At 32.7% G+C, this 27,178-nt stretch overlaps 3 protein-coding genes across 3 annotated transcripts; all 3 read left to right on the forward strand.

Annotated features, from left to right (window-relative positions):
• Window positions 1-11,575: 11,575 nt before the first annotated feature.
• LOC145133027 (ceramide synthase 1 LOH3-like) lies at window positions 11,576-15,453 on the forward strand. The gene is made up of 6 exons (XM_079067971.1): window positions 11,576-11,813; window positions 12,954-13,183; window positions 13,445-13,600; window positions 14,671-14,856; window positions 14,937-15,121; window positions 15,215-15,453. The coding sequence occupies exons 1-6, from the start codon at window positions 11,676-11,678 to the stop codon at window positions 15,244-15,246; spliced, it is 927 nt and encodes a 308-aa protein (XP_078924097.1). The 5' UTR covers window positions 11,576-11,675; the 3' UTR covers window positions 15,247-15,453.
• A 1,002-nt stretch (window positions 15,454-16,455) lies between these two features.
• LOC145134908 (trigger factor) lies at window positions 16,456-18,523 on the forward strand. Its single transcript, XM_079069714.1, has 2 exons — window positions 16,456-16,567; window positions 17,402-18,523. The coding sequence occupies exon 2, from the start codon at window positions 17,421-17,423 to the stop codon at window positions 18,198-18,200; it is 780 nt and encodes a 259-aa protein (XP_078925840.1). The 5' UTR covers window positions 16,456-16,567; window positions 17,402-17,420; the 3' UTR covers window positions 18,201-18,523.
• Window positions 18,524-21,045: 2,522 nt separating this feature from the next.
• Window positions 21,046-24,402, forward strand: LOC145134826 (peroxidase 11-like). Its single transcript, XM_079069647.1, has 4 exons — window positions 21,046-21,323; window positions 21,412-21,603; window positions 21,689-21,854; window positions 23,776-24,402. Exons 1-4 carry the CDS (start codon window positions 21,093-21,095, stop codon window positions 24,198-24,200), a joined length of 1,014 nt encoding a protein of 337 aa, XP_078925773.1. The 5' UTR covers window positions 21,046-21,092; the 3' UTR covers window positions 24,201-24,402.
• Window positions 24,403-27,178: the final 2,776 nt, after the last annotated feature.

Raw genomic sequence — 27,178 nt, forward strand, 5'->3', positions numbered from 1 at the left:
GTTTTTCAAATATAGTCATCTTGTGTATTTGGCTTTAAGATTTTCATAGGAGTTTTTCAATTTTCTTTGAGTCGAAACCATGCCATAATTTTCTTTAATAATTCCTCCTAACCTGTTCCATGAGTCTTTGTGCAAACTCAGTCCTTTTCTACCCATATTATTTATTTCTTCAATGCAAGTTTGCAATAAGCATTTTATTTGGTCATTGGTCCATATATGTTTATCTCCCATTGCTAATAACAAAAAAACATATGAAATTCATATTTTAGCAAACATAACCTAATAACAAAAACTCTCAGCATAACAAGAACTTCAGTTGATGAAATTAACGGATTTCAACAAAGATTAAGGATATTTTAGCATAAGAAGAACTCCAATTAATGAGATTAATCTATAAAACATTAAACATTATAATCATTTCAACAACACTTGAATCATGAATCAGAAAACAAAAATCGATTTCAACAAATCAGCATAACAACAACATTAACACACAAGCAAATCAACATAACAAAAATCAGACAAATATATAACATTCATCTAATCAGAAAATCGATTTCAGCAAGTCTATGACAATTCAGCAAATCAGAAAACAAAAATCGATTTTTAGAAATCTGCATAACAAAAATCGATTTTTAGAAATCTGCATAACAAAAATCGATTTTAGGATATGTAAAAAGAAAAGAATCTGTTGATGATTCATGAGGGATGTAGTAGTGAGACGACGACATAGGAAGGGTTGAGGCTGGCAAGGCGAAGACGCGTGAGGCTGGGACGAGAAATCAAGGTTGTGACGACGAAAAATCAGGCGACCAGATGTGTAACATTTAAGTTTTGGGTAAGTTTCTCTTTTAGTCCTTAATGCTAATTTGTTATCATTTTGTGTCCTTTGCTAGTACACAGGGCGTACTCTATGAGTACGCTTAGCGTACTAGCCTTCTGATGGTCACAGATTCCACCCACGTACGCTGCATGTACGTGGAGTATGCATGGCATACAGAGGTCCGGGACAAACCCTAATTTTTAGGGTTTGTGCCCTATTTAAGCATCTTAAACTCATCTCTTGGACATTTTAGACCAGCCTCCACCTCCTCTTGCCCTGAAAACGAAACCCTAAGTGTGTTAGTGAGTTTTTGAGCTTGATAATGAGATTTTTGGTGTCTTAAGGTGAAGAACAAGAAAAGAAACCCTTGGAGAAGTAGATTAAGCTTGTAGATCCAGGATCACCTTCTCATTTGCAAGCTTTTTGAGGTACAAAGCTCACACCTTTATGTCCATTTATGATAGATCTTATATTTGGTGTTTCTTGGGCATTTTTTAGCCTTTTATGTTAAAGGTGGTTTTTGGTCTACTCCAGAAGTAATGGATGCTAGATCTTAGCTCCATTCAATCCATGATCATAAAAATGCAAACTTTATGGTGTATCTTGACCCATGCATGTATTAAGACCTTTGTTAAGCTCTTTAGAGCTCTTGAGCCCATTAAGTCATGCATGCATGTAAAGTTGCCAACTTTATGTGATAAATCACCTTTAGGGACCAGATCTGAGAGTTTGGATAAAGGACTAGCGAGTTAAGTGATTAATGGAGTAAGTTGGCACACTGGGGAGTACGTAGGGTGTACCTAGCTTATACGTTGCACGTACTAGCCCCAGATGGAGTACGCTAAGCGTACGAGCTGAGTACGCCTCGCGTACTTAGCAAATGGGCCTTTGGGCTTAGCGTCCTCGGTATTGGGCCATAGTGTGGATTTGGAAGTTTGGGCCTAGTTGGGCCATTAGACCTCTGTTTTGGGCTTTGGGCTAGCATGTTGGGCTTCCTTGGATTTTAGGCCCATGATGGGTTTTGGGACCAAATTGGAAGATTAGGCCATATATTGGGCTTTAGGATTTGGGCCTTTGAATAGTTGAGTTGGGCCTTGGTTTTGGGCCAAGTCAGATAAATGGTAAGTTGGTATTTTACCCTGGTGATGGGCCAAATAGCTTAGACTTTTGGTTATGGGTTGGAATCCAATTAATAATTAGATGTTATTGATTTTGATAGCGCATGGATTTTCTGGGCCAGCTTTCAGAGATTCATTCTAGTGATTCAGCAGCTTGAGGTGAGTTTCCTCACTGTGTTTAGCGGATCAAAGGCACTAATGCCGACCCATGGTTTATCATGTTAGGATACTAGATGTCTGCGTGACTCTTATATGTGTTATGTGTTGGTATGCTTACCGGGCGGGGCACGATAAATGTATTGTATGCTATTATCTTTGTGATTATCGCATGTGTTTGTATGATTATATGTTTATATGTTTATATGTATACCGGGCGGGACCCAGTGGCAGACAGGGCCTAATGACTGACAGATCTGTATACCGGGAGGGGCCTATTATGTGTTTAGTATGTATGCCATGTGGTATTTTGGGAACTCACTAAGCTTTGTGGTTATGGTTTTCAGTTTATGTTTCAGGTACATCTGGTTCGAAAGGGAACAACCCATGATGATTTTAGAGCACACACCACCTTATTCTGCATTTTGTGATTTACGCTAATATTTTATGATGTATTGATACACTTTGTTCCACCTTGACTTCATGATGATGTTTTAGATTACAATTTTATTAATTTAAAAGTGAATTTTTTTTGTCTTATTTTTGGGACATTACAAGATGGGAAGACAACCAGATGGAAGTAGGAAGAAGATGGGAGCGACGTATGTGTATCAACGTATGTCTGTTCTTTTTTTTTTTTAGGTTTAGAAAGGCTGAGAAGTGGTTTGAAGAGACAAGTCTAATGTTATATGGTACATAACATACACAATTTTTTTTAAGTTAGAAGCATTTTAGAAAACAAACAGTTGTAAGATTGCAAGTGTTGCGCGGCGCAACTAAAAGTGATCAAAAATGGTTTAAAAAACATATCAACTCCATAGTATTTCTCATAGTTATCCTCCTAATATTTTAGCATATAAGATGACGATAATCAAGACATTTCTAAATGAGAAATTAAGTAATCTAACCACTTTTTTGGGTTTTTTTTTTAAATATAACCAAGTTTTTTTTTTTTTTTTTTTTTTTAATCGAAGCATTTGGTCCATAATAGCCCGAAAACCAACCCAAGCCCAATAATTTTAGCGTGGATAAATTTACGAACGAGGAAGTTGTATTCCATTTGGTCCAGAATAGTCCAAATACGAGTTAGCGTGGATGTTGTTAAAAAAGTAGGTTTTACGAACGAGGAAGTTGTGTTCCATTTACAGGAGCTTTCGAAATTGCGCTCGATAAAGGTAAAATCGGAAAACAATAATTTTATAATTATAATTTCTTTTTACGGTAATGTATTAAAATGTTCTTGGAATTTTGCTTTTCCAGATAAAAAACAAAGATGCTGAGTTTCAAAATAAGATAAAAAAATAAACCAATAAAGACACCCATAAAATTAAGAAAGAAATAAGAAAGAGTGTTAAAACTTAAATTGAAAGCAGATGAGACCCCGAAAGATGACATCAGAGCAAATGCATACAAACTTGTTATGATAGACTAGTTGCAATTATGTTTTTTTTTTTTTTTTTTTTTTTTGTGTTATGGATATGTCTCAGGAAGTGTTTTTTTATTATTAAATACTTTTATGGACATTGGTTTTTAAATAGTATATTAATATAATTTATGGTATATTCTATTTTTTTGTGTTATGGATATGTCTCCAATATCCAGTGACTCGAACGATAAGGATGAGTTGTCTATAGAGTATGTTATACCATGTCTTGAAGACGAGAAACGATGTCTCGTTGATACAACTGCATTAAAAATGATTCATGATTATCAATGTGCTAAACAACGAGTAGTAATACTTGAAATCTCATTACTGCCTTCACCGGATGAGGACCGTAGAAAAGTAGCATTGTATAACACACAAATGCTCCTCATTACCATGTCTGAAGATATACGACAATTTGTGAACACAATGGATATCATCGAAGAAACATGTAGGACAACTCTAACAATAGAAGATCGAGTTGAACTGACTGATAATGGTTTCAAACTAATTGAGACCTACATGCAGTGTTGCAAAACTCGGCCTACTCGGCCGATTACTCGGAATCGGCCCTCCACCGAGGCGAGTAATGTGAACTCGGCAAAAAAACTCGGATTAAGTCAAACTCGGTCAAAAATCGGTCAAAATCGGTCAACATCTCTCTAACTCGGGCCTACTCGGTATTACTCGGTCTTACTCGGGCCTACTCGGTCAAACTCGGTCAACTCGGTCAAAATCGGTCAAAGGGTCAAAATTGTCATAAAAAGAGAAAAAAATCAAGAATTTCAAGATTAATATGTATAATACACTTAATGATTTATTATTTAACACACACATGTGATTATTACTACATATATATCTTAAATTTTCAATAATTATTTATGAAGTGAGACATTTGTGTGTATTTCAGTTTTTATGTAATCACATGTATCTAATTCTGTTATATATTTCAATCAAATTATGATTTTAACTTATGATTTTGATATATATAATTTTCCTAAAAATATTTCTACATGAATTACCGAATCCGAGTACTCCCCGAGTACTCCCGAGTACTCGCTACTCCCCAGTCGGCCGAGCAGGTACCGAGTAGCGAGTTCTACAACCTTGCCTACATGGAATTGTTTGAAAATCATGTAGACAGGGCTAGTTTGCATCGGATGCAAGTTTCCAGTTATCGGCCAAAAATGTAATCTAATTTAGAATATGGATATTGTAATGTCTTTTGAAACCGAATTTTGTAAAAGGAACAGTATGATTATCTAAAATGACAATTATCCTTTTTTTCATTAACATTATTGCAAAGAGCGTTATAAATCCTAATACATACTTAGATTAGTTTCCAGAAATTAGAAAATTATAAGGGATACATATTTTGTTCCCGGTCAATAAAATCTCCTATAATTCTAACAACATCTATTAGACGAACCCGTTCTACACGCAACTTATTGATCTCCACATTTGATTTTCAATTCACTTCTTATCTTGTTTCACTTCTTTCATAGCTTCAACAACCCATTTTTCTTTTTCATTTACTTGTTCTGCTAGATCTTCTGCATGCTGATTTAGTGTGTGACTTCATTCAGAGTCCCCTTCCCTTTTTTTCTTCAGCAACCTTCATAGCTTGGAAAATGTCATCAAACATTTTATTTAGGAGTGGGAAATCTAGGCCTTCCGGAAACGGGTTATTATCTCAACAAACATAACAATCTTCTTATTCACAATGCCAAACACCATTGTGAGGTGAACTCATTCCGATTCTATTTCAACATTGAGGATGCATGCTAGGTACAATTTAAGGTCCAAAAGCAATGTCTGGAATAAGGGTCTGAAATACTGTCAGAAATCTATGACATTTACTGTTCGGAATGACTACACATACTGTCGGGAATCTATGAATTTTACTGTTGGGAAATGACTACACATATGTCAGGAATCTATGACAATTACGTACAGGGGCGAAGCCAGGATTTTAGGATAAGGGGGGACTTACATCTTAATAAGATATTAAAATATTTATTATACCCAAAATATCATAACTGAGACTGTAGTTTTAAGTCATTCTTTAGTCTTATCACTAACTAGATGTAGTTTTAAGTCACACATATTCTATTCGTTTGAAAAAGGAATCGATGGTTCTTTTCCAATCCGTGATTTACCTTGTGATTATAATAAACCAAATTATCAACGATATTAAATTATTAATTACAAGTTACATAAAAAGAAAGATGCAATAAAAATTAAAGTTTACCTTCTTTTGATTAGAGAATTAAAATCTATTAGATATAGTAGTATAGCTAAAAACAATTTCTTAACCGAAACAGCAGAGGAATAAAATAACTACCAACAATATTGGTTAATCATCAATTAAAACTATTTATAAATAAATGAGGATACAATCAAAATAGCTAGGGAATAATTGATAAAAATTGGGGTATAATCGACCGCCAACTAAAATAAAAGAAACAGGAGTGAAGGCAGTAAGATTTAAATCAAACGTGAGCCTAAATTTTGGTTACAATTATTGCTTTTTTTATATATAATAATTCTTTTAAAAAAAGAGATTGGGAGGGGCTCAATATGAGTAATTCATCCATATGGGCTATAAATTTATTTGTGGGATCTTTTAATGTATAGAACTTCTAAAGGAGATTAGGGGGGCAAAGCACCCGGCAGCCCCCCTAATGTCTCCTCTGATTGCGTACAAAATCAATGTCTAGAACAATGGTTCGAAATAGCCGATCCGGAACGTGGCTCCGGAATAAGAGTCTGAAATACTATCAGGAATCTATGACATTTATTGTTTGGAATTGCTACACATATGTTAGGAATCTATGACTTTTACTGTTCGGAATGACTAGACATATGTCATGAATCTATGACAATTATTGTTCCGAAATTAGGGTCCGAAATATCAATTCTGGAATGTGGCTCCGGAATGTGTTTCCAGAATAGTGTCAAGAATCATAATTGTAGTAAATGTCATTATATAAAGGAATTCAAGCGTCTAAACTCTTGAATTTACTACTAAAAATTCATTTCTCATAATCCAAAGAAATGACATAATGGGATTGTGGCTCTCAAGGTATTATAAGGAAATCAATGACTAGAAATAACCCTGGACGGATTTTTTACTCTTGTCCTAAAGAGGTATGTGGGTTATATTTTCTTTGAATTAATGTTAATTTACACAATATACGTCGTGAGTTTGATCTTAAATTTTCAGGGACCACAATTTGGGTTTATTTGTTGGGTTGGAAAAGCAACAGACAATAATTCGTTGATAATCAGTAACTTATTTCGACTGAAGAAGAAACTTGAAATCCAAAATATGCACTTGAAGATAGTGTTAATTTGTAGTTGGATTTTCTTTTTTGGAATTGTTGTGTACAAGTTGTAAGTTTTATGTTCATCAACTAAGTTTCCCTTCTGTAACGCTTATTAATCTTTTTAATATGAATGTTTTCTTATTTGTTAGTATTACTATGGTACTGGTAAATTATGTTTTTCTATCTTTGTAATATGTAACAAATATTAGGGCAATAATAATATTTTTCATTACACACTGCAAATCAATTACAAACAGAATTAATTGCAATTACATTGGCAATAAAACTGCAATCAAAGGGCCTGGTATTTCCCATTCTGATGGAGGGGGAAGAGGGTGCACGATTTGTGTTTGGTAGGTAGTCTGAAACACATCAACCCGATAACATACCTGAAACATATCAGGTAATTCATGAATGTTCGAATGACGTGATGTCGTAATAGCATGACTGTACGCTATACCCAGACTGCGTCATTTCCCACATGAACATGTATGACGGTTCAGATCAACAACAAAAGTTTTTATAAAATCAAAAACTCGATAAATATCGTACGGGTACGGAGATGGGATCTCTGGCGGGATCTTTCTTGCTTGCCACCGAACAGACTTTTGCATCCTTTTATGAAGCACCATTACAGCATACAGGGTGAGTATGGTAGTCAAACTAATTAAAAAGTAAATATGATCAAATAGAGTTCTTGTACAAGTAATTAAATAAATTTAATATTTCACCCGATATTTTACTTGCCATTAAACTGCATTCAATGAAAGTCCGTTGAATGTAGTCACGAATTGCCTCTGTAAGCATTATTATCGGTACATTGTATTGATTTACCGATAACACAAAAAAAAATGAGGAACATCAATGTTGACTACATTCCAACGGATGTTAGGGAAATAGGCTCTTGCCCTTTTCGCATGACCGATGTTGGAAAGCACTTCACGAGCATCAGGGTCAGCCGACAAAAGTTTTCTTCAAAATCAGACACGGTATATGAGCTGGATGTCATCCAGAACAAATGTTGTAATGTTATGCCATAGACGCCTCTTGTGCGAATATACTTGAACACACTTTTAAAAGAATACACATGATAAGAATCAGGTAATACATGTTCTATGCAAGAACTAACGACATCATCCATATTTGTTATGAACGATACTTCCCTACCTTGTCTCAGAGCTTCTATTAACCTCATAAGGAACCAAGTACAACATTAGAGATTATTTTCCACAACCAGACCAAATGCTATAGGGAGGGTCTGGTTGTTCCCGTCGATAACAACCGCTACAAACATTGTTTTTAGGTAGTCCCCTCTAAGAAGGACACTACCTATGAAGATCACAAAGATCACAGACAAAAAGCAGCCTATGAATGCATGAACCTGTATTTTTTTGGGAACAAAAAAGAATTAGTTTAGATGTAGAAACATTATCAATTTTAAAGAAACAATAGAAAAGTACAAAAAAACAAATATATCACTCATCCAATAGCCACAAAAGAAGCTTCAAAACGATCCATCAAATTAGTTTTGATGTAAGTGTAAGTATGTGAGTTAGTTCGCCTAATGTTGTGAAGGTAAACATGCAGATTGTTAAACTTTTTTTTTCGTGCTGACTCTCTAAGAAACTATTTTAAAGCACTTTTATAAGAGATAATTACAAATTACTTGGTTGAAGGTAAGGTTATATATATATATATATATATATATATATATATATATATATATATATATATATATATATATATATATATAGGAAGTGGTTCAAGTAAGAACCACAAAAGATTAAGAACCGTAAGAACCCCATTTTATAAGTAAATATGTACACAATACTTATTAAACATGTTAAAATCCTAATTTTTTTTGTCTTTTTGGTACAAAAAGGGAAAAATTATGATTTTTTCAGTCTAAAATTTTCATTCATACATCGATTCATATTTTAACACAAAAATTATACAAAATTTAAAATTTAATACAGTCCATTCATAGTTTAGTACACAAAATTTACAATTTAAATACAATCATAATATCACTAATTCACTAGTTTAGGAGAGTCGAACCCAGACTCTACCACCACCACCAACTACCACTCGTCAACACCAACCATCTATGTCAACGTCACAACCATCATTCCTTTCAAACCAAATTTGTATATAAAATAATGCATTGTTAGCTTAAATATTATATTCATAGTTTAATAAACCTATTAATTCACTAATTTAGAGTTTAATGCATAATTATAAAAACTAATACATTATTACATATTTACTCCACAAAAAATACTCACAAGAAAATTAATCAAAATATTCATATTTTAACATAAAATTCATAAAAAAAATCACAATTTAATACAATCAATTCACAACTTAATACAGACAATTCACAATTTAATACACAAAATTAACAACTTAATATATTAAATTCACAGTTTAATACACAAAAACTATACCTTTAGATATGTGGGCTAGTATTTTTTTCAAATTTTAATTTACATAATATTCACAATTTAAATTTTATACTACCTCCGTCTCAAATTAATTGTCCACATTTGACTTTTGAAGTTTTTATTCTTCAATTTTGGCCTTAAATATTTTTGTTTTTGATAGATAATACTTGATGCAAAATATATGAATGGATTGTATTTTAAATTTCTTTTCATTTTTATAGGTTTTATTAAGTAATATATAACACAAATAAAAATATTTAAGGTCAAAGTTGAAGAAAAAAGACTTCAAAAGTCACAAGTGGACAATTAATTTGGGACAGATGAAGTATATTTTATTCAAAAATAGAGAAAATAAAATCTATATATAATGCTTCTTTCATCTTATATTTTAGAAGCAAACATAAAATATATAAAAAAAATTAACAACTTAATACACTCAATTCACAACTTAATACATTTAATTCACAATTTAATACACAAATTCACAGTTTAATAAAATTTATTTACAGGTTAAAAATACATATGATGATGTTTGGAGCCTTGGTGGTTGTACTAGATAACAGTTCACACACTCATCACAATTCACAACTTAAAACACCTAAATTCATATTATTTGAGAAAACACTAATATAATAAAAACACATTTAAATTCACATTAAAACTTATAAAAATTCATACCTATACTGCTTAAAACTTATAAAAAATTAATTTAATCACAACTAAAACTTATGAAAAAAAATCATGCATTCACAACTTAATACTTACAAAAAATCATGCATTCACAACTTAATACTTATAAAAATCATGCATTCATAACTTAAAACTTTTTCTAAGTGAAACAGTCATATATGTATAAAATCCATGAATTAATAACTTAATAATTATAAAAAAAGAACACTTATTGATAGCTTAAAAAACTAGTATAGACTTTCATTCACAGCTTAATAAACTAGTTAAAAAACTTATTCAGATTATTCAAAGCTTAAAAACATACATTGTTTTCAGTGAAACATTTCATCAAACACCTTCAATACATCTTATGTACATATTTGAGATTGTTTCCCTTGCTTTAGATCCATGAGCACCGATGGTAGGCAGCAACATGGTGGTGAAACGTCGGTTGTGGTAGAGGTGAAGTCACATTGACGGTTGTAGCATCAGATATGGATGTTAGATCTGTTGGCGGTGATTTTTGTCAAATCTATTGTTCCGACGAAGCAAATCAAAGAAGTTTTCTTGTATTCTACCAGATTTGGATGTCAAAGATCTGGAGACGAACTAGATCTCGACTTCGAAGTAGAGTGTGACGTTTTTTGGTGTTCTGATGAAGCATAGTAGCTGATGTTAGGCGGTGGTCGGTGGTGATAAGGTCGACAATCAGATCTGACCAAATCGCACCAGATTTGATATGTTTTGTGTTTTAGAGAGAGAAAGTGAAGTTGAAACAACTTCTTGACTCCAGATCTGAGACCAAGTAGCGATCGACAGTGATAGAAAAGGTGGTGGTTATCACCGTTCGCCGGAGCTCATAATTTAGAGGAGAAAATCGAAGATCTGTAGCTGAAAGTAGTAGACCTGAAGACGAAAATCATAGATCTGAAGAGGAAAATCGTAGATCTAAAGCTGAAATTGTAGACATGAAGAGGGAAATCGTAGATTTGAAGCTGAAATTGTAGATCTGGAGCCAATCAGAGCTTGTGGATCTGGTGACGGTGGTTCGTCGGTGGTAGGAGGCGGCGATAGTCAAGGATGGTGGTTGGTGGCTAGATTGTGGTAATGTTTGTGTGTTCTTCAAGTTTGAGATGAGAGCGAAGATAACCATGTGAGAGTGTATGTAGTGTGTGTAGATCTGATATAACAAAAGATGAAAGTGGGTTATTGTATTATACTTTAATAAAAATAGTTCTTAAGACGAAAAAAACTGAGGTTATAATCCGGAATTGAAACTCCAGAACGGAGATCATAACTTCGGAATGCTATGTTCCAGAGCATATGATCATTTTACCAATATATATATATATATATATATATATATATATATATATATATATATATATATAATTTTTTTTTTAAAATGACAGTTTATACAATTTCCCTTCCTAAGTTTCCATTTACTAGCATCAGGATCACATTATTGAGTGGCAAAAATAAAGTTGAGTGGCAAAAGTTGTTCCCTTTCCAAATGCATAGTACAAAAGTTGAGTGGCAAAAATAAAAAGTCAGAGAAGTCGAAGGACTTTTTTGAAACTTCACTTCTTTTATTAATGGATCGTTGACGCATATCGAATAAATCTCCATATCTCCGCTAGCAAACCCATCGGGATCACATTATTCATCTGGGTGGATTTGCGCACAACTCAACTGGAACCTGTAGGTTTCGACATGGGTATCGTCGATGTTCTAAACTCAATTAACTTTGAACACGAATCATATCCAACCTATGGAGATTTCGCAGCTCTTCCTCTCTTTGCTATCTTCTTCCCAACTGTTAGATTTTTCCTCGACAGATTAGTTTTTGAGGTAATTGTAGATTTTGTTCTTCATGTACTTATTTCATCGATTTCTTTTGCTATTTCATCAGTAGTAATAACGAATTAGATCGAATCAATCAGCTTGGTGTAAACACTAGCTCCATTGATTGTCTTTTTCTCGAAAAACTTTATACTAAGTATATATGCTTGGAAGCCCTCCAATCCCAAAAGGTATATGAGGTTGTTTTTGGAAAAATTGGTATTGAAGTTTGAATTGGTTTATAATAGAATATTAAAGTCCATATTAAGTAAACTTTATACTTATCTTTACTGAAAGAACAGAATATTAGCTCATTCACATGTAAGTTTTTGAACAAAAGGTTATTTATCCAAGAAAAAGTTGTAAGTTTTTATAGGCCCACATTACTTTTGATGGTGGCTCAGTTAAATGGCAACTAATTGGAGCTTCAAATTTACAGAGATTCCTAATGTTTTAGGTAAATTATTTTAGGGTTTGAGCAGTCCATTACTTGGATATGGTATGTAACATTAATTGGAAACATAATTTTAATGAAATAAGTTTTAGCAGGTTCTACTCAAGATAACTCCATGTTAATGCTAGCTTGAAGATGATGATACATCTATGTCCTTGATAATAACAGTTACATATTTATGCCTATTTGTTTATTCAATATTAATATCTATAGCGATTTGGTATAAGTGTATAACTGAGGTAGCATTACTTGAATACATGCTATGGTTTGAGTGTGAACAAATGACTATTTTACCCTTATGTAGAAAAGACAAGCCAAAAAACCAGGTGGATTTGCATAAATAAGATCATATTTAGGACATAAAAAGGAAGAATACATATCTTGAAACTTTTAAAGACGATTAATAAACAAAGTTGTTTCTTTCTTGGACTGAACAACGGTACAATATGAATCTTGGAAACTTATAAAGACAATCAATACACTAATCTGACTGGATAAACGGTTTGAATTTTTGTAAATGACCATTTTACCCTTCTGTGTATAAGATAAAGCAAGAAACCCAGTTGGGATTTGCATAAATAGGTAGAATAAAAGGGCACAATATGAATCTTGAAACTAATAAGGCGTAATCGAGACTTCTTTCAAAGAATGTGAGTAAATGACGATTTTACCCTTTTGTGTTATAATTGTTGCAGCGTGTAGGTAGGTGGTTAATATTTAACAAGGGGCAGCAGAAGTTGGATGTTGAGACAGATGACAGGAATAAAAAGATAAGAAAATTTAAAGAATCAGCATGGAAATGTGTTTATTATCTTTCAGCAGAAATCCTAGCCCTTGCTGTAACTTATAATGAACCTTGGGCCACTAACACCAACAATTTCTGGATAGGCCCTGGAGATCAAAGATGGCCTGATCAGAAAATGAAGTAAGCCCTCCTCTCAAATTCCAATTCCATTGGAATCCATGATTCCATTCCATCACATGTTTCCTTAACAAACACACATAAATCCAATTCCTTTTGCATCTTTCAAATCCCATGTTTGATGGATTCCAACAATTTCACCATTTGGTTGAAGGAATTCAATTTCATTTTTCATTTTTGTTAAAAGACCAAAATACCCTTTTGATTCCCATCATTTATACCAACTTATCTTCTTTATTCTAACAATTTTCATTTGATTTTCAGGCTGAAATTGAAAGGACTTTACATGTATACGGGTGGATTCTACACCTACTCCATCTTTGCTTTGATTTTCTGGGAAACAAGAAGATCCGATTTTGGTGTTTCCATGGGGCATCATGTCGCAACTGCTATCCTCATTGCAATGTCTTATATTTGCAGGTATCTCCACCATTGGATCCCCATAATAGCAACATATTTTTATATTTGTTTACCCATAATAGCAATGTAAATTAAAATTAGAAAACAAAATGATGTTTCTGAATATTAGATTTTGCATGAAATCCAAATTAAGTTTTCTTGGATTATCCCAAATGTGGTTTTGTGTTTACTCTGTCATCATGCCATGTCAGTGCCACATAACCAAATAGTACATGAAAATATGGTTATAATATAATTAATACATACTTATAATTTATACATAACATTATGGTTTGAATGTAAAAAACCTTGTATTTATACAAAAAAATATGGGTTTTAAATGAAAAAATATATGTAAAAAAATAAAATTATTTATACGGTTTCAAATGGAATTAAAAAAATGATGTCCGATTTGGAACAAAAAATGGAGTGTCATGTCATCAAAACTGAAAAAAAAAATGATCAATTTGGAACGAAAAAATTGAGTCTCTAAATTGAAAAAAAAAAAATGAAAACTTAGTGTCAAAATTTAAAAAAGTGAAAATTTAATGTCTTTTGTAACATTTTCTTTGGGAAATCTTTGATAAAGTCCCAATATTTTGGGTCAGTTTACGATTAAATCCCAACATTTTTTTTTAAACTAAAAAGTCCCGATTATCAAATTTTATACGATAATCTGTCATTTTTATTGAAAAAAAATAAGGACTATTTCATTAATTTTGACAAAATATAAAATAATCAAGACTTTTTCTATTCAAAAAATAAAAGTTGGGATTAAACCGTAAACTGATCCAAAATATTGAGACATTATCGGAGATTTTTTTTTTTTTTTTTTTTTCAATTTTGACACGTCAGCATGCCACATCATCAAAACCAGGTTGACCGGTGAAGTGGTCAGAATTGTAACAAATTGGAAAACACAGTGTGAAATTAGAATTTTGGTGTAAACTTAGTGAGTTTTGTGGTATTTACCCCTAATAAAATATAAGTACATTGCTATTATGTTGCTATAAATAATGTGCAAAGAAATATAAGTATGTTGCTATTTCATGTTATTTTTTTAATAAATAAATAAAAAATAATTTGTGAAGGTTTGCACGAGCTGGATCGGTTGTTTTAGCACTTCATGATGCAAGTGATGTGTTTCTTGAAGTTGGAAAGATGTCTAAATACAGTGGAGCAGAAGCACTTGCAAGCTTTTCATTTATTTTGTTTGTAATTTCATGGGTGCTTCTTCGCCTTATTTATTACCCTTTTTGGATCTTATGGAGTACAAGGTTATTACAATATATAATTTTTTTAAAATCTTTTTTATGCCAAATTTTTATTATATTAATAATGATTTTGCTAATTGCAGTTATGAAGTTGTTCAAACATTGGATAAAGAGAAACATGTTAAAGAGGGGCCCATGTATTACTATGTCTTCAACACCCTTCTTTTCTGTTTGCTTGTTCTTCATATTTACTGGTGGGTCCTTATGTATCGCATGCTTGTCAAACAAATTCAAGATAGGGGAAAACTTAGTGATGATGTTCGTTCTGGTATGTATTTTTTTTTTAAACTATAAAATATAAATATAATAACCCTTTTGTGTAATTTACCATATTTTTTTTTTGTTATTGTGATGTTTGCAGATTCGGATAGTGATAAAGAACATGAAGATTGATTAGTGAAGATGGGATGGGAGTTTAATATTTAAAAAGTATTAAGATCTTTATGGATTCAGTTTTTTATTATTATTAATTTACAGGTGGAGGGATGTTTTTTCAATCAACCTTAAATCTGTGTGACTAGTCCTATGATTATGGGAGGGAAAGACTTGTATAGATAGAGAGAGTCAAATTGCTATAAAAAAAAAGTCAATCTTTCCTCATTGCATGCTGGTTTGCAGACAATTTATCTTTTTCTATTTTCTTTTTAATTTTTTTTTTTTTTTTGTAGTTTGTTGATAGTTTTTTAGGTTTTGAAGAGACTTTATAATCACCAAGGAATTGATCTTGGTGGGATTCTTGGACCAACTTCATTCATGTACAATTAAGTTTTCATTCGAGTAGATGCTCAAATTGATTCAAACATTTTTGCTTTTTTGCTTTCAATTATATTATTGGTTTCTAGGGTTCTTCACTTCTTCTTTTGCCGATTATGTTAAAGCTATTTCCTTTTTTCTAGGTTTTAATTGGTAGATCATGCATCTTATGAGTTTTGGATCGATTTGAATAGTTTAAATCAATCTTACATGATAAACCTTTGTTGTATTATAATCATTTGTTTTTAGTTGTATGTAAATGATTATTAATTGTCGAAGGTTTTGTCTTAGCAATTGTAAGTGGAAGTTTGAGCTTTTTAAGTGGATTAAATTCCTATTCATTAGGCTAACCCAATTATTAAATTATAGATTCAAATACAAGAATCATTTAAGAATTTGTCACGATTTACATAACATGTGATGCTTTTGGGGCCAGATAATGTGGGCAGTTGAAAAGTTGTAAGAATAACATTTTTGCAGAAATTTTGAGCTAGATAATGTGGGTAGTTGGAAAGTTTTGTAAGATTAACTCTTTTACAGAAATTGCATTATTTACAGAAAGTTTTGTAAGATTAACTTTGATTGTCTATCAATATATATAAACCATTTTTTGATGATTTTCTACATCTATCATCATTGGAAAATACAACTTCTTGTCCACAAGTTATGAAACTAGTTACAAAGAAGTATAATTTCAATACTGGGGACTCAACTTAAACAATGTAGAATTATAAGGTAGCTATTTGAATAGTGTATATAAATAAGGGGACTTTTCGTACACTTCCCAAATACTTCAGGGACCAAAGATGGAAAACAAATTATCCCGATCAGGACGAAATGCATAAAAGAGGCAACCTTGAAACCTCAAGGCAGATTTCAGTGGCCATTACCGGATTTCTGCCGGAGCTTTTCACTTCACTGCTCTAATTTTGATTCATAGACGCCGGCTCGATTGTAATCGGTATGTTTTCTTTCAGTTCTAATGCATTTTAAGTACAATCCAATCGTTTCTTTCTGCTCACGAAATCTGGAGATTAACTTCTTGCAAGGGTTTTTCTCCCGCTTTCGTGTCGTGATCGAGTAGACGTTTACGTTTCAGAACTAATCAGCTCTTTGGTAAGTAGTTTAGTTAAATTGTAGATGGTGTAGCTGAGCAAAGTAGTAGATGGATTAGGGTCCGATGTCAAAAAATTCTGAACTATTTTATGTTTATTTGTATGATTTGTTTCACTAGAAAGGTAAGTTTAACAGCACGAATAGAACTAAATGGTGTATTCTCGTTGATTTTGATCTCATATAGTCAGTAGGAAAGTTAAATCAGCTGTAATTGGAATTGTTTTATCGATGTACAAGAGAAAGAACAACATGATAATGGTTTACCTAATTATAAGCGTCAGTTAACTAGAGTTAGACCTAGGGTGTTTAAATTAGTACTCATTGTAAGTTTCTAGTTGTTCTTCGGAAGAACTTTTGATTTTGCCCAATGTTATGTATCAGTATCTGAATACTGAAGTCATCAGTTGACATGGAATTCATCATGATGCCATGTTTGACTACTCTGAAAAATGGTGTTTTTACAATAGTTAGACATTGTATGCAACTATGCATCATTAGTTCATATTGAATGACACCGAATTCCATAAATTTTGTATCTTTTACATATGCTTGCTTTCATCAATTTACAATCTAATGATCTATATGTATTGATCACACTTGGACCTAAAGTGATATGAAATCATCTATTCTGAATTTCTGATTATAATTTATATCTCACATATTCTTGCATAAATTCAAGGTAATAATCAAAGAAAGACATGGAAGATGTACTAACAGAACAACCCCCTCCTTCAAGGTTCTTCATAGAAGATCTCAATAACTTCACCCCACCCTCACCTCCCCTCCCATCCCCCTTCTTATTCCTCTCTTCTCCAAATTCCAAAACTACCCTTCAACCCTCTCTCCTAATCATCGCCCTTTCTCCCCCATCTCTCTCCTTACTCCACCACCTATCCTCAAAAACCCTAATCGGAACCCTAATTCTACCCGAAATCTCCCCCTCAGGAAACACCATCACCCCATCTCCAAAAGACAAATCTTGCAACTTATACACCATTAATGACTCCATAATCCTTGCAAACTTCCAATACTCAGTTCCTTCAGAAAGAACACACGCAATTGCCAAAACCCTAATTGGCGAACATATTCTTCCCAAAAGGGTTTTGATTCTTGATTCGATTCAAAGGCGTAACTTTCGTGGAAGAATCTCAACAGATGATACATTTGCAATGAAGCTAGAGACAACAGCTGAAAGAAAAGAAGCTCCATTGTTGAAAAGCTTGGACTATTTGCCCTCAGGAAGTGTTGTTGAAGGGTTGGGTGCTGCTTTGTTGGGTCGGTGCCAGATGAAGGGTATAAAGGGAATTTTGTGTGTGACATGGCCGGAGGTTGGTGGCTCTGTTACATCAATGGTTAAAAGTTTATTGCTTAAAGATGTTTTCAATGGAATGGAAGTTAGATTTGATGATAATGGTGAAGATGAAGGGTTGAAGTTTGGTCATAAGAATCATTACTTTGATTCTGAATTATACACTTAGTTATACTTTATACACTATGTTTATTAAGAATTTAGGTTATGACTTATGAGATGAGTCTTGAATATGGGTTTTTGATTTGTTTAGAAAAAAAAAATATGGATTTTGTTTTGTTTAATTTTCCTTCATAGTAATTTAAACTTGTTGGTCTTTGTTTTATGAGTTGGCATATTAGTTCTATGGTAACTTGTTGGATTAAGATGTGTGTAAGAGAAGCCACATTGTTGTTGTTCATTGCCATAACTCATAAGCATATGATTTTGTTAGTTAATTTTTTTTTTCTAGGAGTGAAATGATGTATGTTATAAAATTGATTATTTAATTAAGTTGTAATCTAAGGTTTAAGGGATTTGAACGAATAATTAGTTTGTAATGTATGGGTAAAGTGATTTTGATTGTGATTCTTAGATTATGTAAGAGTTCAATAGTTAGTTTGGAGAATTACTATCACATTAGTTGCAACAATATAACTAAAGTTGCTTATTAATATATCCTTTTTACCTTATTCTAAAATTAGTTATGAGTTATCCATCTTTTTTCATCGGTTTTGTTAGGAAAATAATATATATCATAACTTGGTTTATATTTAAAATTTCTATATAAATAAAAATAATAATAAATGTAAAAAAAACCAAGATATTGTCGATTGTAAGTAATTATGAATTAATTTGTTAACCAAAATAAAATAATAATGTTATTAGGATAAGATTTTGTATTTTCAAAATTTGGATTTAATTTGATTTGTTACCCCAAAAAAAGGAAATAATAAAAATCATTAAAAAATGACACGTGTCAAAAAGGCATTCTAAAAAACTGACACGTGTCATTTTTAGGTTTTATTTATTAGAAGAGGTAGATTATTGATGATAATTTTTTAAAATCTATCTATAAAAATTGCTATCATGGTTGATACTTGATTGAATATTTGACATTTCAGTTCTTCTAAATATATATAAGAAACAGGGGCGAGTTTAATATATGTTAAGATGTGTCCTTTGATCCATTTAAAATTTTAAAACTTACTACAAATAATATACAAAAAATATTAGAATCTATCTTAAAAAATATGGACCTAGCTTAAATAGGGAAGTACACGACGACAAAAACCATATTTAAAAAAAATGCAAGTTTAGGTCCCAAAAGTTCAAAAATAAATCATGAAACTCAAAAGATTATTCTTTCAGTTTACTTACAGTGATATTTAGGCATTTTATGTATATTATTTTTTACCATCTTTCGTCAAGTAGTCCAATAAAAAGGTTAATCGGTTTTAAATTAGTATTTATTAGCGGTATTATAAGTGAAATCTTCAAAATTTTATTTTATTTTATTTTTTTTAAACTTTTTTTTGTGTGTGTATGTGTGTAGTATAAGAGTATTCACAAATTAATACATGGTTCAATAAAAGGGTTTTAGTGAGATAAAATGTCAAAGTTCACATACAATGAAATTTGGAATGGTTGGGAAAAAACATGGTCAGACATTCTTAATTATTTTACATAAATATGTGTAGAGTTTGATGGACTATGAACTAAGTGACAAAGTGGTAATGGTAGTGATAATTCATTAAACTTTGTCGAGTTAGAGTGTGTTTGACATCAAACGTATGGAAGAAAAAGCTTTAGCTTTTAACAAAAACTTTGTTTGAGAGTGAATAAGGAACCGAGAACTGGACCGTATATCATTAACCGGTTCCAACAGATTTTAGTTTTGGTCCGGTTCTACTACGAAATGTACTATTTATGAAGGTGTTCGGAACCCAAACCGAATCGAAAACCGACAATGATGGATTGGGGGAACCGGACCGTGTACCACTAATCGGTTCCAATTGGTTTCGGTTTCGGTTTTAATTCGGTTTTTTGGTTAAAAAGCTTGTTCCTGGTTGTAAAAAAAACTTCAAATTTAAACGATACTTCATATATCATTTACGAAAAAACTATTGAGTTTTTTTAATAAAATTTCAGAATTGCCTTTAAAAATATATTTATATATTTATCTTTATAACAAATAAAAAACTATAAAGCTACAGGTACAGGCTACCCGTTACATATTCCAGCTACCAGCTATCAATTACCAACTGCCAACTATCAATTATCAATTATCAGCTACCAGCTATCTTTTCAACTGTCAGCTATCAACTACCTGTTAGTTTTGTCAAACACTTCCTTCCTTAATTATGGATGCCCTAAACCGCTTGAAAATTTGAGCAATTAAACCTTGATAAGTTATTTTAGACAAATAATATTTGTTAAGGTCTTAAGGAGCTATGGAAATTAAGGATGAATATATTTGGAGTCGTATTGTTGAAGGTTGGTAATCAAATCATATAAAGTAATTAATTCCCAGAATCAAACAGAATCTTCACGATGACGTAACACTTCTCTTGCTACATGTACAAGAACCTTAGCTCCTACTAATTTTCTATTATTTAAATTTACAACACGCCAATTCCTTTAGTCAAGGCTAAACTTAATTATTTGTCTAGAACCAAAAATAGCCTCAAAAAGCAAGGGAACGGAGGCCTTTTAATGTAGGTCTCATTCTATATTTTTATTAAAAATTTAAGTCACAATAACAATAATCACTTGAAAAATAATGCTCACAATTCGAGGTATCAATGCAAGTCTTTCGAACCAAAAGGGGAGATAGCTAGGAAGACAATTGTATAGAAAAGTTGAAGTGGTAAAAACAAATATGTCGTAAGGAAAGTTGAATTTGGTAGCTTGTTTTGCTAATTCTCTTTTTCTTACACACAACTTGCAAATTTAATTTGGTTAGCCGATAGTGGTTCCATCTTCTTTGACTAAAACTATATTTTCACACGTATTTGTCTATTATATAGCCTCAGTCGCAACCATTTTAATTAAAGTACAACCCAAGAAACCAACAAACAAAATGGAAATCAAATCAACCATGATCATCATCTTCAATATTCTTTCAGTTTTCAGCCTATGCTGCCTCACATTTTTGCATGCATCTGACCCTCCATTGTCTTTAGATTACTACAAGTCTACTTGTCCAAATGCCGAAGCTATTGTTAGGAAAGAAATGGAGTGTGCTGTGCAATCTGATCTTCGAAATGCAGCCTTAATCTTACGTTTACACTTCCATGACTGCTTCGTGCAGGTCTGTTTATGATGATCAGAAGCTTCTTCAATTTCTTTCTTTCATTCCAGTTTTGTGATTTAAAGATTTCATGATTTGAACGATGTAGGGTTGTGATGGATCGGTGTTGCTAGATGATACATACACGTTACAAGGAGAAAAGAAAGCTCCGACTAACTTAAATGCTTTGAAAGGTTTTGAAATCATCGATAGGATAAAGAACAAGCTTGAATCTGAGTGTCCTGGAACAGTTTCATGCGCTGATGCTCTTACTATTGCTGCAAGAGATGCAACTGTGCTCGTAAGTTCATATGTTATCTTTAAGGTTAAAGATGGTGTTGTTTGTTTTTTCCAAGATGATATTGCTTATGTTGTTGTGGGTGTAGGTTGGTGGGCCTTATTGGGATGTCCCAGTTGGGAGAAAAGACTCCAAGACTGCTAGCTTTTCGCAGGTGGAAACAAATATTCCAGGTGCAAATGATGGGCTCCTCTCGATGATCTCTAAGTTTATGTACCAAAGCCTCTCCGTCACCGACATGGTTGCACTTTCTGGTAAGAAATCTAACCAAGGAAGAAATAATTTCTAACTCAGCTTCACAAAGATTCATTAGCTCTCATGGCAAACTTTTTTAAGTTAATTTGTCCGGTAAATTTATTTTGTACATAAACTGAAAAGAGTAGCTAGACTTCAACATATAAGTTTTAGCCGATGTGGGACACTAACATGCCCCAAGACGGATAAATTCTTGGACTATTAAACTAGTAGTGTTGAACTCGTTCACACTTCACACCACACCGGTTTCGTTACCATGTTAATTAAATTAGTATAGATTATGCGGAGTCCTAGATTTTCACTCCAAATGATCATCGACCCTTAATGGCCCTTGAGGGTGATTAGCCAATGTGATACACTAACACACCCCTTGAGACAGACTATGTGTTAAGACCAACTAATACCCTGCTAGTTAGATACGTAGAGTCTTGTATTTTCTCTCCAAATGAGCCATGGAGGGTAGATGCTAGATTCCAACATATATTTTGATAGGGGTGGAATTGGTATGGTACCAAGTTTTTTTTCTCCAAATCGTATACCGTACCAATTATAGTTGACATAAAGTTTTACCTATCAATACCGTACCAACTCTGTTGGTTACCAACAAATTTGGTTGGTACATATTGGTATTGGTATATACCAAAAATACTTAAATAATATCTATATTTGAAGACTTTGAGACTATAATCTATATAAGACTTCACATTATAATCATCACGGAATGGTTAGAAAGTTTTCCAAATATGAACGTGAGTTGAAGTTGTGGTCGTCGCTTGTTTTAGTAAATCCTTTTAATGTCATGTATCTTCCTTAACCTTGTGTTAGTAATTTATTTTACTATCATGTTTCGTTCAAAAAAGAATCAATATCAATAGAATTATATTAGTAACTCCGACTATTACTTGTTAGTTGTTACTCCTAATGAAAACTTGAAAATGTAAGAATTGATATATATATATATATATATATATATATATATATATATATATATATATATATATATATATATATATATATATCGGTTGGTATGGTACAACCGTGGTATTCAAAATTTTGTACCGTTACCGTACCAAGACTTCTTAATTGGCATGGTATTACCGGCCAAACATATTGGCTACCAAACATGTTGGCTACCGATTTTTTTGGTTCGATTGGTAACATGTTGGTTGGTTCTCCATGGTACATATTTGTCAGCCCTATATTTTGACACCTTATTACCAAAAGTTTGAAAATTGTGACATAGTTGTAGGCCAAAGGTGCTTATGTGTAAAGTTCTAGTTTCATTTAATTAAGAGCATACAAAATGCATAGTTTAACGGAATAGTTGAATGAGATGAAATATCTAGTTGACATTCAATAGAAACTCAACCTTAGTGGAATGTCATATAGGAGATCAATGGCTATGGAATTCAATAGTTGTTGAACTATTCAATGGGAAAAATAAAACTTTTTTGAGTTTAAAATAAAATATATGTTTCATTGAACTTTTGTAGAATTTAAAGTATCGTAGGAAAAATTCGATAAAGTTACAAGAAAAGTAGATGATGATGTGTAAATCCATTAAACTCTATACTCTATAGAGTTCAATGTCTTGTTAAGTCCCCAAGAAACAATGCATGTTTTAATAGAATGGTTTAACTATGTGGAATGGCTAGTTAATGAATTAAATTCAATCATAACATGATGACATTCAATGAATTTTGAGTTCAATGATAATGAATCGTTCGATGAAAAAAAAGAAAATTTTCTTTTTTGTAAATATGTTACATTGAATGTTATAGAGTTCGATGCATTGTAGAAATTAAGTTGAAGTCATATAAAAAGTAGAATGCTAATATGATAATCCATTAAAATTTATATAGTTAAATACATTATCATATGATGTGCTAAACTTTACAACATTATCATATGATGTGCCAGGTGCTCACACAATCGGTAAGGCTCGTTGTACAAACTATCGAGCAAGAATCTATGGAGACTATCAAACAACAGCAACTATGAACACAATAGCAGAGTCAAACCTAAAAAGCTTGAAGTCAACGTGTCCGGCTGCAGGGGGAAGAGACAATAACGAAGCACCAATGGACTATATCTCACCTAATCTTTTTGACAACTCGTATTACCACATCCTTCTTAGAGGAGAAGGGCTTCTTAACTCTGACCAAGAACTTTATTCCAGCATTCTTGGAGTGCAAACAAGCAAGCTTGTCAAGCAATATGCTGAAGATCAGATAGCTTTCTTTGCACAGTTTTCTGAGTCCATGGTGAAACTGGGAAACATTACAAATCCTGAAACTTATGTTGATGGGGAAGTTAGGAAGAACTGCAGGTTTGTGAACACATAAAGATGGTCTTGTTATTAATCCATCCTTATGATCAAGAAGAAATTTGTTTTTGTTTGCATGAAAAAGTGAGTGCCAAATGATGGTGAAACACAAATTAAACTATTTTGTTACTTATAAGGTTTTCATTTTATTCTTTTCATGTTCAAGATGTAACACATTAATTATCTTTACTGGAAATTATATTATATTGTTCTTAAAGTTAGTTCAGTTTGGTGCTATGAGATTTTAAGGTGCGACTGCAATCATTTAAACGTTTATATATGGTGTAATTAGTTAACACCATGAGTGAGAAGAAGTTGAATTAGGTGACTAGGTGAGCAACCTAGCAACGATGCCCGTAGGCCATACGCATGCATATATACATATATATCATGAAAATAATCTACGACCCACATCTCATTATTTTATTAGTGGGCCTCCTGATTAGGTTTCTCTATATAACTTAATTTATTGATTATGATTAAGTAATAAATTTTGTATCATAATACATTATTATTTTATCATAATGCACAGGTGCCGGAAAATGAAGCACCACCATAACTGTGCACAACCACCACCGGAAACCCCTTTTTACCGCCGCCACTAACCACCAACTCATTTCCCCTCCTTTTATTCACAAAATCCAAAAAAATGCATCAAAATAATATCAAAAAATTCTAAATCTTTTTGTAAACTCAGAAAATTATATCAAAACAATCTAAAAAAATTCTAAATATTTCTCTAAATCCAACAAATGCATAAAAATTTTAGATGGGTACAATGATTGACTCTTCCAGATGCATATCAGAAATGTCAATCGAGGGTTTGAATTTTGACACTTCAGATAGCGACGATGATTTAGGGTTTGGGTTTACCCATCCCCTACTCTAACCATCTCCTTTCCCTCCTCGATCGTCATTTTTGTCCGAGTTTGTCGATCTATTCTCCCTTCCGTCAAGGTTCGCTAGAAGTCGGTGTCTTGAGAGAGAAATGAGAGGGGGGGGGGGGGGGTTGTTGGAGACGAGGTAGAGTGATGAATGAGTGAGGGTTTGATGGCATAGTCGGAGGTGTCATGGAGTGGTCGGAGATGCCTTGGAGTCGCTAGAGTACTAAGTCGGTGGTGATGCAGGTGGTCGGTGTGGGTGGTGATGGTAGAGGGGAACCGTAGTGAATAAGAAGGGGGGAAGGCGGGTTATGAACAGTGTAAAGGGTTTAGGGCTATTTATTTCTTAAGGCAATAAATAAATACTTTTTTATAATAAACAAATTTTTAATAATTAATAAATAACAAATAAATACAAAAATAAATGAAAAAAATAGAAAAGGGCAATATGGTCATTTATGTCTGTTAGAGACGAAACATGCAAGTTTTAAACAAACAAGAGATGGTCCGAGTTAATTTATAAAAATAGGGACCAAACGTGTTTTTTGACACTTACACGAGAGACGATTCATGTAATTTACTCTAAATTTTGAAAGCTACCTCGTCACTTTCCTTTTTAAAGTATTGAAAGTCTTTCTAACAAAACTAAATGGACCAATTTCGTTTTTATGGCATCCTCAAAACTTTTCCTAATTTTTTATGTTTACTAAAATAACTATTATATCATAATATTCAATGGGATTTTCTAATATATATGTCCTAGGGGCACACATAAATGTTGAATCATGAGAGTTTAATGTTACAAACTTATAATTCATTATATCCTTTTAAGTATCCTTTTAATGTTTTTAGTTTATTTATTTATATATATTTGCTTATGTTTGTTATGATTTGGTGCAGAAGGGTATATTGTGTATAAGTTGCAGAAGTATTGGGCTGGAGTAGTGAGATGGTGAGGTTATGAAACACGCGGGTCATATCCGATCCATATTGTAGATCAGTGACCCGATTGACTAGTCAGAGGTATAAATTGATTGGTTGTGTGAGGAATGGAGACAGATGCGTATTCATCTTCATACATATCACTTCTTCTTTCTCTCGTCATTAGGGTTCTTGTTCTTAGGTTTAACCTTCTGTTCTTAATCAGTCATTCATAAGGTGTGTAGTATAGGTGAGTGATTGTAGTGAGGTTCTTTGTAGAGAGAAGAGTGTTGTATGTACTGAGGTTTTGGTTGTAAGTATTCTTGAAAACCTTCTAGTTCTTAATAAATAAGAACTGATGATGTTGTGATTTCATGTGTTTGTATTTCTTTTGATGGTATCAGAACCGAGTTACGGTGGTTTATGATCTGTTCTTTGTCTAAATCGAGTTAGGGTTTCAGGTCGTTTATTCTAGATCGAGTTAGGGTTTCAGGTCTTGTGTTTGGGTCTGGTTCTGACTCGTTCTTTTCCTCTCCTGGGGTTCTTTAGATCTGTTATCAGATCTAGGGTTTGTTTCCCATCTGTTCAGATCGTGAGGTGATCATCAACCTGGTTGTTCTCTTGTCACATCTTAAGAGTAAACGTTCGTGATAGTTGTAAAAGATTAGGGTTACTGTTGTGTTAATCCTAACGGCCAATGCTATCTCGACGGTCAACGTTAAGATTGTGCAAACAAGGTTCTAAAATCAGGTTGGTTCTGGCATTTGAATGCATGTTTCGATTTCTTAGCGGTGAATCCGTGTTTCAGATTCATCGGAACTACATTGCTGCTTGTTGAGCTTATTATTTGAGGATCCTTGTAAGTTTCACACACCTCTCTGTCTGTTTTTTGTTTTGATTCTTGGTGGTCTGGATAGATCAGTTATCTTCTGGTCATATTGTTGTTGGATTAGGTGTCTAAGCCCATAACTATTTTGGTATGTACTTGACCCGATTATGAGCATGGTCCTTTTGGGTTGCCTTCACCATAGCAACTGATAGGATGAATTAAGGAGAAAGAAGATTAAATATGATTTATTAATATATTATAAGAATAATATATTAAAAGAGAAATCATATTGTTTAATTAATATTAGTCAAGAATTAATTAAGAATTAATTTTGTGGCTAAAAGATATTAATTAAATAAAGGGGAC

This window comes from Lactuca virosa, chromosome 8 (genome assembly GCF_052849685.1).
Source record: "Lactuca virosa cultivar CGN04683 chromosome 8, Lactuca_virosa_CGN04683_v6, whole genome shotgun sequence".
NCBI classification, from domain to species: domain Eukaryota; kingdom Viridiplantae; phylum Streptophyta; class Magnoliopsida; order Asterales; family Asteraceae; genus Lactuca; species Lactuca virosa.